General features: G+C 40.9%; 1 protein-coding gene across 3 annotated transcripts in view; it reads left to right on the top strand.

Annotated features, from left to right (window-relative positions):
- Positions 1 to 15,112, top strand: part of GBE1 (1,4-alpha-glucan branching enzyme 1) — a 177,616-nt gene that overhangs the window by 58,011 nt on the left and 104,493 nt on the right. For all 3 annotated transcript variants that reach the window (XM_082769019.1, XM_082769020.1, XM_082769018.1), the window contains exons 4-6: positions 10,913 to 11,038; positions 12,430 to 12,565; positions 14,936 to 15,026. In XM_082769019.1, coding sequence (XP_082625145.1) covers positions 10,913 to 11,038; positions 12,430 to 12,565; positions 14,936 to 15,026 — 353 coding nt within the window. The remainder of the gene's footprint in view (positions 1 to 10,912; positions 11,039 to 12,429; positions 12,566 to 14,935; positions 15,027 to 15,112) is intronic.

Here is a 15,112-nt window from a genome sequence, read left to right as displayed (position 1 = left end):
GTTTTGGTAATAACATTCTTGTGAGATTGAGATCCTACTTTTCCTATTAGTCCAGCGTTACTAAAATTGGATTGCGTCTTTGCACACTAGTTTTAAAATAACTTCAGTGATTTTTGGTTACACATTTGCCATACATTTCAGTTTTTCTGGTGATTTTACTTACTCTGGAAGTTTTAACATCAGAATTAATCACTTCAGCAGAATTGATGCTTGAGCCTCAGGTCACTTTTCACTATCACGGGTGTACTCATCTGTGAAATCTACTGCACTAATTACAGTGGTCTCAGATGCTAAACTTCAAATGTGATGAAATTTTCAGATAAAAATGTTGAGAAAAAAAAACACCCAACATCATTATAATGGAAAATGTAAATAAAGCATGCATTTTTAATCTTCATGTATGAAAGATGAGCAGGCTTAGTGTAGGCACTTCATTTTTGTTTGATTATTACGTATATATAACTTATATTTGTGCCAAGTCTTTTAGTGAGGAAAATGACTTTTAAATGATGACTTTTGAAGGATGTTTTCAGTGTCTTTCTGACACTTGTGTGTTTGTGTGAAAGCATTTACTTAATGTGTATACATACTGATACTTCATTTGTCATATGATTCTGGCTTCCAAGGTTGCCAGGGATTTTGAGTTTATTCCTGTTGTGTGAATATATTTACCAGTGGGGGGAGGAACAAAACAAAACAAAACAGGTGAGATATCTAACGTTAACATAGGCAAATACTGTATGACTAACTTTGAATTTTCCAGAATCTTGCAACATAATTTTCCAGTGGGTAAGATGACTTGGAAAGTACGGGGAAACAGGTAGAAGCCTCTTTTTGTACAAAATTCTAAATCGAAAGTAAACACTAGGCTAACTGTTGTAAGAGTAAAACGCTTGTCTGACTTGTTTTAAACAATAAACAAAAACGTTAGTAAAGTGTACTTAACATCTAAAGTACATGCTATATCTATTAAATGGCTACTGCAAAACTTCTGCATACTATGCTTGTTTATGACGCATAGTAACTAACAGAATCACACACACAGAATTTCTAGGTTGGAAGAGACCTCAAGATCATCGAGTCCAACCTCTGACCTAACGCTAGCAGTCCCCACTAAACCATATCCCTAAGCTCTACATCTAAACATCTTTTGAAGACTTCCAGGGATGGTGACTCCACCACTTCCCTGGGCAGCCTGTTCCAATGCCTCACAACCCTTTCAGTAAAGAAGTTCTTCCTAACATCCAACCTAAAACTCCCCTGGCTCAACTTAAGCCCATTCCCCCTCATCCTGTCACCAGGCATGTGGGAGAACAGGCCAACCCCCACCTCGCTACAGCCTCCCTTGAGGTACCTACAGAGAGTGATAAGGTCGCCCCTGAGCCTCCTCTTCTCCAGGCTGAGTTTAACTAAGTTTAATTATCTTTTTTTTTTTTTTTCTATCAACCTTATTTGTATTCACAATTGTATGTACATAGGATTATAGAGTGGTAAGTCTTGGAAAGGACCTCAAAGAATACGTAGTTTGAGCTCCCTTGCCACGGGGAACACCAGGTTGCTCAGAGCCCCCATGCAACCCAGAATCATAGAATATCCCAAGTTGGACAGAACCCACAAGGATTATAGAGTCCAACTCCTGTCACCACACAGGTCTACCCAAAAATTCAGACCATATAACTAAGAGCACAGTCCAAACGCTTCTTAAAGTCCGACAGGCTTGATGCTGTGACTGTGTCCCTGGAGACCATGTTCCAGTACACAACAACCCACTCGTTGAAGAACCTCTTCGTGATATCCAGCCTGAGCCTCCCCTGTCGCAACTTGACACCATTCCCTTGGGTCCTATCACTGGTCACTAAAGAGAATAGACCTGTGCCTTCCCCTCTACTCCCCCTCGGGAGGAAGCTGTAGACCGTGATGGGGTTTCCCCTCAGCCTCCTCTTCTCGAGGCTGAACAGGCCCAGTGACCTCAGCCGCTCCTCATACATTTTCCCCTCTAGGGTCTTTTCTACCTGTGTCGCCCTCCTCTGAACACTCTCTAACAATTCAGTGTCCTTTTTGTGCTGTGGTGTCCAGAACTGCACACAGTTCTCGAGGTGAGGTCGCACCAGCGCAGAGAGGAGCAGGACAATCACTTCTCTCGACCGACTAGCAATGCCGTGCTTGATGCACCCTAGGATACAGTTGGCCCTCCTGGCTGCCAGGGCACACGGCTGGCTCATATTGAACTTGCTGTCAACCACAATCCCCCGATCCGCTGCTCTCCAGCGTCTCATCGCTCAGTCTGTATGTAGGGTTGCCCAGCCTTGAACACTTCCAGGGAGGGGGCATCCACAGCTTCTCTGGGCTGCCTGGTCCAGTGCCTCACCACCCTCAGAGTAAAGATTTTCTTCCTTAGACCTAATTTAAACCTAGCCTGTTTTAGTTTAAAACCATTACCTCTCATCCTGTCACTACCCTCTCTGACAAAGAGTTCTGCCCTAGCTTTCCTGTAGGCCTTTTTAGGTAATGGAAGGCTGCTATATAAGGTCTCCCCCAATTCTTCCCTTCTCCAGGTTTAACAATCCCAGCTGTCTCAGCCATCCTTCCTAGGGCAGGTACTCCAGCCCTCTGTTCATTTTGGGGGGTCCTCTTTTGGACATGCTCTAACAGGTCTGTTCTTTAAAAGCCAGCAAAATGATGCTGTATCTTCTTGGAAGGCAGCAAAAATGAAAAAGAAATGGTAAGGAAAATTAGAAACAAGTTGACTTTTTTTGTTGTTGTTGTTGGTTTTTTTTTTTGTTGTTGTTTTTTTTTAGGATTTTCTTTAAGTATTAAATAAGTGAAATAGTTTTGTTGTCATTAGAGGCTAATATTCTGCCGCTTTGCTTGTTCCACTTCACAAATGCATGTCGTTACAGTAGCATGTATTTTAGAGTTTTATTAATGGGGCTGCAGGGTTTATATAAAACAGTATACTGTGCTTCTTCATATAACTTAATTTAAGAGGGACATATCTCATAAATGAAGTAGGTAAATTCAAAGGCCAATTTAAATTGGCCTGTTTAGCGAACATTCTGATTTTATACATGTTTAGAGAAAGTTGTAGAAATAGGAAATATGAACCTAACTATAAAATGTTGATTGTCTAATCTGTAGCTAGCTTAGCTATGGTTGTGCACCATAACTTTTCAAAATTATTTTGAAATGAGTAAAAAATCAAATTTAGGGTAAAAATCAAGTATCCGCTAAAGAAACTCATAGGTATGTTGTCAAAAGGGCTGTGTAATGACTATTCATTATTGTTCATGAATACATAACCTGTAGTGGCATGTGCAGCATGTACATGATGCCTACATCATATATCTGAACACTACAAAGAATGAACCATACCAAATGCTTTAGCTATGTAGAACAAGGGTTGTTGTTTGTATCTCGGTTTTACATATATGTTTTGTATAATTACCACTTTTATAAAATAACCTGATTTCTAATTGTCTCAGGAAATGATGAGGCAGATATGGAAATAAAGGCTATTGGACATTTAGTGGTTTTTATCAGCCTTGGGATGAATTGCTGTTTGTTTTGGAGTTTCTTCAACATTTTGCAGCTTGTTTTGCTCATGCTTCAGCTAAACATGATGGTATAGGAGTTCAATCTTAAGATAATTTCTAAAATGCTATCTGTAGTATTTCTATTTGTAATTTATTATAATCAACTTTCTTCCATATAGAAGAATAATAAGTTACAGAGCATGCTAAAGGAAAAGAAAAGTTTCATAAATATTATTCATGTAAAACTAAGTAAAAGTTAAGTAAGCATAGGAACCAGAATGGAAATCATTGGGGATCACTTGGAACAGCTCTAAAGAAATTTGATTTTGCTGCTGTAAACCAGAGAAGGAGATTCAGCTTTACCAATGTCATTACCATAATGATTCATTTTCTGAGTTAACAACAGTCCTCTTGACTATACTTTCTCTGTATGCACCTTGTGATGTTAAAAAATGAAGGCAACACAGGGGACATTAAGGTTTCTACTGATGGTAATCACGGTGAGGTTCAACCAGATACAGCCATAGCTGCATCTGAAAATGCTCCTTGTTTTCAGAAGACCGTGAAGAAAGTAACAGATGTATTTTCTAAATACTTGTTTAAAATAAGTGCTTCCCTTGACTTTAGGGGTTTTCTGACACTTGCATAGTTAAATCGTATGGCTTCTATTGTTGAATGCATTTCTTCAGAACGTGAGTTTTCATTTCAATTTGTGTAGTTAAACTGTAAATTGAGTTGTCCTAAATTAAAAGCAAAGATAAAAAAAATATTTAGATCATTTGCAGTTAGGAATCAAAGAAAAGTCATTTCTTCATTGAAGTTGTGTGTAAACCCAACATTTGCAGAAAATCATATATTAGCACATCGTGTTTGTGGCTGTATCTTATTAGTATTGCAGCATATGAGAAATACATGTGAACTTCTGCTTCTCAGGAGTTTTATTTGCTGCTGTTAGAATTCTGGCAGAGACAGCTTGTAGGAACTTCCCTGTGTTCCTATAAAAGTCTGTAAGCTCATGAGAAGTCTAACCAACAAACTTGACCTGATAGATATCTTACATGCTAATGTTGCGTTGCTCAAACTGACTTTTGAAGAACTGATAAATCAAGCACACTGATGGCTCAGAAATGAGGTAGAAGTTCAGTGAGTTTGAACTGAGTGTGCAATAAGAGAAGTTCTGTGATTTTGGATGTACAGAATACAGAGATGAATTAAACTCTTTTGTGCAGCATAACTGTGGAAGTAACTGTATGCTAATTTAAATGTTTCTAATTTGTTGTTTTCATGAGTTTATTGCGTAATGGATTAAATTATAAAATGCATGACTTGTTTTAGTATTTCATAATAGAGTACACCCCCTTCCATCATTTTTTTTGGATTAAACCAGACCTACATCTAATTAAATGATGTTCTGTATTTAGTTATCTCATATTAAAATGTGCCCACTTCTCATAACCCTGTGTAGTAATAAATTACACAAGTTTGTTAGAGGAAAAAAGGAATGCTAAGATTAGCTAGATATGGTTATTATATGCAGTAATTATCTTATTTCTGTTAGATAAATTGGGACAAATTAATAAAACAAGCAATAACATCAGAACTGTGATATCAAAAAGAGTAGGTAGGTAGAGTTATTTGCAACTTGTATCAAAGCTTTTGGGCAGAAGGTTCTTTATATTGTTGATGAAACTTGCAAAAATACCCTTTTGGCCAGCTTTACTAGCACAGCACTCTGGCAGAAGGAGTTTTTCTTGCAGCTGTGCAGAGTTTGCAATAACTTATTCTCAACTTTTTGGATGAGATGGTTAGTGACCATTACTTCTTTCAAAACCTGTCTGGAAATGGTAGTGAAGCTCAGTGTGCTAACAGAGCTCAGTCTGTGATAATACACACTGAAAGGCACAGCAATCACAGTTCCGTGCTTTATTCTACCGAATTCCATTAATCTGCCATGTATACTTATTTTCATCTTGTTTTCTACTGTGGTTGGATTGTGAATGCAGATAATCTGTCAAAATAATAAAACACTTGCCACAGGCACAAAGGCAATAGTTTGATAATCATATCTGTCCAGATGTTGTCTTAGGAATTAAGAGGAAAAGAAAACAACAACAACAAAAAACGGAGCTCAGCCTTCCACCCTTCAAGACTCATTACTATGTCCATAGCTCTCTTTACAGCCACCAACAAAAACAAAGCTACAGTCAGCATCTTAACAAATGCAGAATGAGGAATTTTTGGTGGAAGACCTCAGTGGCTTATGTTTCTGGGTTCTATACTTGCAAGCCTGTTTTGTCATTGCTTGAATGGCAGACAAAACTGTAGGCAAGCAAAACTATACTGACAACAGTTTTCCTACACTGAGGAAAGGGGTGAGAGAGAGAAGGATTCCTTCAGGATCTCAATAACAAAGGTCTGACAACTGGCTTCTTAGGATAACTTCTTTAATAAGATGGGGAAAAAGGGAAATACAGATAGTGAGTCTTGCATCGTTCCCAATGAGGGGAATCTGCCCTCCTGTGGCACCAGGCAGAGCTCAGATGGATTGTCCCATGGCACGCTGTTGGGAGTGGAACTGATCTCTGGAGAGAAGTGTTCCCTTCTGATCATTTGAGCTAATTTATACCTTCCACACCTTGATCCATATACAGCTTATCTTTTGAAAGGTTGTTGTAAATTACAGATTATATTAGTAATGTACAGGCTTAGTAAGACCTAATTACATATCCCAGAGTGGGCGTGGCCTGTTGAGGATTGCTGAATTCTGGAATATAACATCTGGAAGGATTCCTGGTACAATGCTGTCCATCACGTCAATCTTGCTTTTGTTATGTAAAATGATAATACTCTAAAAGAGCTAGGTTTCTTGTGTTTGGTCACTTTTTTTCTGACAAAGTGGAGTGTTCCAAGCTTTTGAAAGGAATGCCTTCTCTTATTTTTTGATTACGATGGTAAAGGTGTCCAGAGAAACTGAAAGACAGCAGAAACACAGAAATTTTAATTTTGTTCTTTACCCTCTTCTTGGCCTGGAAGCTTTCCTGTGCTTGTGTTGATATGTGATCCTGCTCTATACCATATCAGTCATGATTCACAAAGAAGAGAGAATTAAGATATTAAGAAATTAATTAAGATATTAATTCCCATTTGCTGAGGCGATCGGTTCCGGGGCAGACATGTTCTGCAGCGGAGCAGGGGACCGAGGCGGGCAGGGCTTTTTGTCCGGCATTGAGGCCACTCGGGGGAGCCGCCGGGACCAGGCAGTCCTCGCGAGGGAGGCTGACGAGGCGCAGGCGGAGCCAGCAATGCCCCCTCCCAGGCTGTTTAAAAGTTGCCCCTAGGGAGTGCGAGCGACCAGGAGCGCGGCAAACAGGGCGTGGCACATCAAAGGGCGTGGCGCGGCAGTTCGCGCGGGCAGGGCGAGCGGGGGGCCCATTGTCGCTCTGTTGCAGCTGCCTCTCCCTTCGGTGCTTGTAACCTGCTTGCGTAGAACCTGACCATGGTATCGACCAGGCAGAAAACCGTGGCCTCCGCATCTCGTGCGGCATCTCCAGCCACGGTCACCAGTGTTGCTACTCAGACGGAGGGCTCGGGGAAACACGCAGCCATCCAGGTCCTGGGCTGCAGAGTGTGCCCCAGCCTTCTGTCGGTCTCCGACAGCAGTGGTGGGTATGCCTGTGGGAGGTGTGCCCAGGTTGAAGAACTGCTCAGCCAGGTAGCGGAGCTTCGGGAGGAGGTGAACAGGCTCAGGAGCATCAGGGAATCAGAGAGGGAAATTGACTGGTGGAGGTGCACTCTACCCTCTCTGAGGCAGGCTCACGAGCCTGCCACAGCACAGGCGTCTCCTGTTATGCAGAAGACGGAGGTTCCCTCCTCCTGCCGGGCAGCGGGAGGAGACCTAGATCAAGAGGGGGAATGGAGGCAGGTGCCTATTCGGGGTGGTAGGCGAGCCCTCTCTCTGCCCACCTCACCTTCTCATCTACCCTTAAATAATCGATATGAAGGACTAGAACAAGACAATCTAAATGACAAAGTAGATAAAAACCCGTCCCAGTTGGAGGGGGCGCCTAAGACAAGGCGACTTACACATCACATTGCCACATCATCCTTCAAAAAAGAAAGAAGGGCTATTGTTATGGGGGGCTCCCTCCTGAAAGGGACAGAGGGACCGATATGCCGACCGGACCCAACCTGCAGAGAAGTCTGTTGCCTCCCTGGGGCTCGGGTGAGAGACTTTGCCAGGAAAGTCAAGTGCCTGGTACGGCCCACTGACTACTACCCGCTACTGGTCTTTCAGGCTGGTAGCGATGAAGTAGCAACGAGAAGTCCGAAGGCGATCAAAAGAGACTTTAGGGATTTGGGGCGACTACTTCGAGGATCAGGGGTGCAGGTTGTGTTTGCCTCTGTCCTTCCGATAGGGGGGATCAAAGCTGAAAGGCGTGCTGTTCACATAAACTCGTGGCTTCGAGACTTGCCAGACGTTAACTGGGAGTGCCACACGGCTGACACGAGCAAGTCCAGGAAGTTCATGAAGCACCTAGATGATAACTTCTTGGTGCAGGTGCTAACGGAGCCAACTAGGAAAGGTGCCCTCCTAGACCTGTTGCTAGAAAACAGAGAGGGTCTGGTGGGAGATGTGGTGATTGGTGGCCGCCTCGGTCATAGCGACCATGAAGTGGTTGAGTTCAAAATTTACGGTGACAGAAGGAAAAGTGCCACCAAAACCTCATCCCTAGATATGGGGAAAGCGGACTTCAGGCTGCTCAGGGAACTAGTCAGCAAGGTCCCCTGGGAAACTGCTCTTGAAGGCCTCGATGTCCACCAGTGCTGGTCATTCTTTAAGCGATGCCTCCTAGAAGCACAGGATCAGGCAATTCCAAAATATCGCAAGTCAGGCAGGCGGGGCAGGAGGCCGGCGTGGCTGACCAGGAACATTCTAATGGAGATTAGGCGGAAACAGAGAGTGTTTCGCTACTGGAAGGAGGGCCAGGTGTCATGGAAAGAATACAGGGATGCTGTTTGTGTTTGTAGGGAGAAAGTTCGTGTGGCCAAAGCACACCTAGAGTTGAAGCTGGCTGTGTCTGTGAGAGAAAATAAAAAGGGTTTTTTTAGATATGTGAATGGAAAAAGGAGAACTAAAGAATACATAGGGCCGCTCCTTGATAGGGAAGGTCTCCTCACAGACAATGACAAAGGCAAAGCAGAGACGCTTAACGCCTTCTTTGCCTCTGTCTTCAATGCCGATGATGGGCTTCGGGACCCAGGGTGCCCTGAGCTGGAGGGCTGGGACGGTGGGGATGACAAACTCCCAACCGACCCTGAACGTGTGCGGGATTTGCTACTCCACCTGGATCCCTACAAGTCCATGGGTCCGGATGGGATTCATCCCTGAGTGCTGAAAGAGCTGGCGGACGTCATCGTGGAACCTCTATCAATTATTTTTCAACGATCCTGGGAATTTGGAGAGGTCCCGGTAGACTGGAAGCTGGCAAATGTTGTGCCGATTTTCAAGAAGGGTCAGAAAGAAGACCCTAGCAATTACAGGCCTGTCAGTCTCACGTCAGTGCCTGGTAAAATCATGGAGAAGATGGTTCTTGAACTTATTGAGGCGCACCTGGGGGACAAAGCAGTCATTGGTCCCAGCCAGCATGGGTTTGTGAAGGGTAGGTCCTGCCTAACTAACCTGATTTCCTTTTATGATAAGATCACCCGTATGGTGGACCAAGGGAAACCAGCTGATGTGATTTTTTTGGACTTCAGCAAGGCTTTTGACACGGTTTCCCATAGGATCCTACTGGACAAAATGTCCACCATACAGCTAAATAAAAACATCATACGATGGGTGAGCAATTGGCTAACGGGCAGGGCCCAAAGGGTTATGGTAAATGGGGCTGCGTCAGGCTGGCGGGCGGTCACCAGTGGGGTCCCTCAAGGCTCCATTTTAGGGCCGGTACTTTTCAATATTTTTATAAACGATCTGGATGTAGGAATAGAAGGTATTTTGAGCAAGTTTGCTGATGACACCAAACTTGGAGGAGTTGTGGACTCGAATGAGGGTGGAAAGGCCTTGCAGAGGGATCTGGATAGGTTGGAGAGCTGGGCAATCACCAACCGCATGAAGTTCAATAAGAGCAAGTGCCGGGTCCTGCACCTGGGACGGGGAAACCCTGGCTGCACGTACAGACTGGGCGATGAGACGCTGGAGAGCAGCCTAGAAGAGAGGGATCTGGGGGTCGTGGTAGACAGCAAGTTGAATATGAGCCAGCAGTGTGCCCTGGCAGCCAGGAGGGCCAACCGTGTCCTGGGGTGCATCAAGCACGGCATCGCTAGTAGGTCAAGGGAGGTGATTGTCCCGCTCTACTCTGCGCTGGTGCGGCCTCACCTCGAGTACTGTGTGCAGTTCTGGGCACCACAGTATAAAAAAGACATGAAACTGTTGGAGAGCGTCCAGAGGAGGGCTACGAAGATGGTGAAAGGCCTGGAGGGGAAGACGTACGAAGAACGGCTGAGGTCACTGGGCCTGTTCAGCCTGGAGAAGAGGAGGCTGAGGGGAGACCTCATCACAGTCTACAACTTCCTCGTAAGGGGGTGTCGAGAGGCAGGAGACCTTTTCTCCATTAACACTAGTGACAGGACCCGCGGGAATGGGGTTAAGCTGAGGCAGGGGAAATTTAGGCTTGACATCAGGAGGGGGTTCTTCACAGAGAGGGTGGTTGCACACTGGAACAGGCTCCCCAGGGAAGTGGTCACTGCACCGAGCCTGTCTGAATTTAAGAAGAGATTGGACTGTGCACTTAGTCACATGGTCTGAACTTTTGGGTAGACCTGTGCGGTGTCAAGAGTTGGACTTGATGATCCTTAAGGGTCCCTTCCAACTCAGGATATTCTATGATTCTATGATTCTAAAATTGCTTTACTAGATTGTTAGCCAAGTAAACAAATCAAGGTTCTCATCTTGGTTATACTGCATGTCTTTTTAAATTTATAAGAATATGTTGGTGTAACAGTGATGACAGAGGAAGTCAGGGAACCTATTGGTAAGGGAAGGCTCTTTTTCCCATTATTTATGTGAAGCTTACATATGTCTTATATGCTTACATATATCATATGTATAGTTTACATATATTATAAAGGTGAGCTTATCCTCACCTTTTAGCTTGTGCTTGTGAACATCATTTCTGACATGCCTGGTTTGTTATTCCTTTACAAATCTTGCCTGTGAATAGGGTTATTCTTTTTTGTCTTAACTAGCATGATGTATTTGTGTGTTCTTTAATTTAAACTTCTGTGTAGCATACTATTTCATTCTCTTCTATGGTTTACATAGTGGATGTTGCACGAATTATATTTGACTGCATTGGTACATTATGGTTGTTTTATAGGTGGTGATTCGTGCTCAAAATGGCGAACTCCTCTATCGTATTTCACCTTGGGCAAGATATGTAGTCCGTGATCAAGATAAAGTGAATTACGATTGGGTACACTGGAATCCACCACAATCATATATAGTAAGGCTTAAATACTGTTTTCAAAAGGTGTATGAAAATGTGTATCCCAACCTCTTTGTATTCTTATTTGGAAAAAAAAATAGGCTTTCCACAAAAAGAGAGTTAATATACTAGTTAGAATAACCACCTGAGAAATGAAGGGTTTATGGTCAAGACTGTCAGAAACAAATTAATGATGGATGTTTGAGCTACTTTTCCAGTCTTCCATTGAACATATACATTAAAAAAATAAATAAAATCAATCTATTAAAATGGTATTACTTTTCCACATACTGGACAAATTCAATGGGTATTCCAAGGCTAGGTGCTCATGGTCCTTCCCTGATCCAGCAGAGGGACCCGGGTTTAGAACTAATTACCTACAAGTACAAAGTTCAGCTCCAGTAAGAAGTCAACACTGTATGAAGTAAGAAATAGTCATTAAAAGTAAAGTGTTTGTGCTCTGGTATAATTATGGTTTTTTTTGTATCAGGAAAATCCGCTTACAGATTTTAAATCCATCTTTTCATGCAGTGTTGCAAGTGATGGGCAGGATTGACAACACCTTATGTGGTATGTGAGGAACACCCTAGGAAAACATTCAGAACTTCAGACTGGCATGTTATTATAGTTCACCCCCCCCCCCCCCCCCTCCCAAATAACAATATGCAGGGCATTCTTTGTGAGATATTGCTGACTTTTGAGTTGGGTTTTAGCACCCACCTCAAATGATGAAGTATCTGCTTGCCAGGGTAACTCGTATGTAAAATCTCTTTAAAAACAAAACAAAAAAAGCAAACATTGCATAATCTACAGTAACTTACATATTTATATATAAGTTACATATTTATATATTTAGATGTATAGTCCGTATGAATTAAGTGACCTACCCTGCTTCTGTAATGCTCTGTGACTACTAGATCCTCTATAGGAAGAGTAATTGAGAAAGAACTAGAAATGCAGCAGTTTTTATGACCCAGAGGAGGCAAGAACATTTAGGGTGCAGCAAGCCCTTACTGAGTTATATCAGATAAAAGGATTCGATTTGTTTTACAAGTACAGAGGTGCCCAGTGAAAGTAAAATACAGGTAACAAACCTTAACCAGAACTTTATGTTCTTCATACTGTCTCCTATAACTTGCTTACTGTTGACATATATATGTGTTTGTTTTAACTGATTTTGTTTTAACTTGTCAATCTCACTTAAATATTGAAATGACAAATAGAAAAAAAAAAATATTTTTTTTTTTTAAATTGGGAGAGGGAGGAATAAAAATCTTGGGGCGGGGGGAGGGAAATGTGTTTTGAGAATTAGCTTTTCTTAGTTTCTTCTTGAAAGAATTTTGTTTTGAAAAATAACTAAGTTGTATCCTGTTGCATCCTAATGACAACTGCTTTTTTTTTCTTTATAGCGTAAGTATCGTTCCCCTGAGAGATTGAAAAGCCTAAGAATCTATGAATCTCATGTGGGAATTGCTTCCCCAGAAGGGAAAATAGCTTCTTATAAAAACTTCACATTCAACGTACTACCTAGAATAAAGGATCTTGGTAAGTAATAACACAGATACTTGCAGAGATCTTTTTTTAATGTGCCTGTGCTCTTATTAGAAAATGTAATTATCAAGTGTCTATTAGTTGTGTTGTTGTGTGTTTTGTTTTATTGGTTTTTTCTTTTTGCATTTTCAAATGAAAATGCAAAAATAGATTCTTTAGGCAGCAAAAATAAAGTGAAATCTGTGGAAAATAAATGCAGACTGAAGTAAAATATGAAACAAAATCTAATCAACAGATTTTAAAGTAAAATGTGGTTCTAAAGGCCTAGATAAAAATTGGAGGGCAATTTGCTTTCAGCATGGCTTGCTTTCCACTTGAAAACAGATCTGTTGTGTGATAGTCTTTGGGAAAATACAGTGTTCTTAATTGGTTTACTAATCTACATCTTGCTTTTTAGAGAAGACAACAAAATATATGTGGATAGAAAGGATTGTCCTTTTGTTTGACAGAAAAAGTGTGCTAATCATTTTTTTTCTATTGCTTAACAGTTGCTTTGAAGTGTCAGAACATGTTAACTTTAAACATGAGAAATCCTCTCTTAGAAAAGAACTTCTAGTATATTGGAGGGCATACATGAAGTGGCTGGCATGATTAAATCAAGAAGCACAGCAAACTGTTCATCTCAATCTGTCTAGTGATTTTTCTCATTTTTATTTTTAAATTCTTGAGTTGTCTTCTCACTGTTTATGTAATGGACAATATTAGAACTTGTTAACTTTTATTTCCTGTGATGAAATATGTTTTATTGCACTGAAATGTCAAAGGTTGACATGCATAGCTGATATCTCCATGCATGGTGGCTGTTTGATTGGTTGTTTGATTTTTACTTATCAGAGTGCCTGTAGAAACTATATGTCTTTCTTGTAGGGTTACTTGTTGTGTCAGTGTTGCACGAAGCATGTTTTTTTACCTCTCAATAAAGTTGACTTTGTAGGTAGGGATGAGTGAGTATGCACATATAGAGGCCCTCACAAAATACATTTGGATTATCCGTTAAATATCTACATGTATGTTTCTTTCACTGCTGTCAAGATATTTTCTTCTTTCCAGGAGGTTAATAGGTTTACCAGAACTATGGCATCTTTCTGCTTTACATACAGGTTGTTCTTTGGGGAGGAGAAATGTCATTAAAAGGCTGATATACCACTAAATAAAAGGAATACTAAATACAGAACATGATGGCTGTTGCTCTTATTTTAAGTGAGCAAAGTCTGTGGGAATTGTATTTCTTTTTTAGGAAAAGTTTTTAAGGGATATTTGATTCAATTTTGAAATATCTTGTTACCTGAGCTTAAAGACATCAGTATTTCAAAAAAGCTGAGATATTAATAACTTGTAGAAATATATGCATTAAAATTGCAAAATAGTAAAAATGAGATTCAGTGCAATTATTTTCAGAAATGCTGTAAATAAATACAGTGAGCTTGAATTATAAAATCGATGCATCTGACAAACTGCCGAGCTCATGCCATCTACTGATAACTTGTTTATGGGTGTGAAAGTTGAAAACAAAGCCAATAACAGAAGTATCTGTCTTACACTATAGAATGAAGTGAAGATTTTGGTTAAACTAATAAAGAGAAGTGATGCGGTTGTGGGTGTCTCAACAGACTGTAGGTTAAACTTAAAAGTTATCTTTTGCTGACCATCCTTAATGGCTAGCTAGCTGCAGCGCTTATTTGCTGGCACTAAAGATATCTTGGTTCAAAAGTATAGTAAGTAGTTCCATTGTTAGTATGTTATTTTCCCCTTTAGATTCTCTCCCTTAATACTTCACTGAAACACTTTGAGTAATACAAGGGACACTGACTGCTACACTCCTGTATTGTCTTGGTTCTTTGGTAAACTCAGAACAAAAGTGCATTACTTCTGTCTCATCTTTCTTTTGAAAGATTATTATAGAGGGGGCATATAATCATTAAACTTTTTGTGAGTGGTAAGACTAAGACTATTACGAGGGATAAGGTATAGTGCATTCCTCCCACCCCATGATCAATGCTGCAAGTATCAAAAGTGAACAGATGCGCATAGTCAAATTAAGATTATATTTGTATTCTGAAGTCAAGTTAAGATAATATTTGCATAACACTCATTTTTAGATGCATTTCATCTCTCAGTTCTAGTGATACATAGATCACTTAAAGATAGAACTTTCCATTTTTAATGGAAAGTAATGCAAGTGTAAACTATTAAGTAGAACTACCTCTTGAGAGAAACTGAATCTCTAGTTAGGTGCTGATTATGCGTTACAGTTAAACCAAACAAAATAAGAGAAGGAATTAGTAAGTTACAGGAGTCAAATCCTTTTTTTAAATTATCTTTAACACTAGGGGTGTGTTTGTTTTTTGTCTTATGTTTCTATAGGCTATAACTGTGTTCAGCTGATGGCTATTATGGAACATGCATACTATGCCAGTTTTGGTTACCAGGTCACAAGCTTCTTTGCAGCATCAAGGTAGGTATAAGTACTTCAGCATCTCTTTTGTACTTTACCTTACTCCCCACCTGTTGAAATCTGTGCCTGCGTTTATTTGCAAGTAG

The sequence above is a fragment of the Aythya marila genome (genome assembly GCF_965140915.1).
Source record: "Aythya marila genome assembly, chromosome: 1".
NCBI lineage: Eukaryota > Metazoa > Chordata > Aves > Anseriformes > Anatidae > Aythya > Aythya marila.
This window is presented reverse-complemented; position numbering and strand designations above follow the sequence as displayed.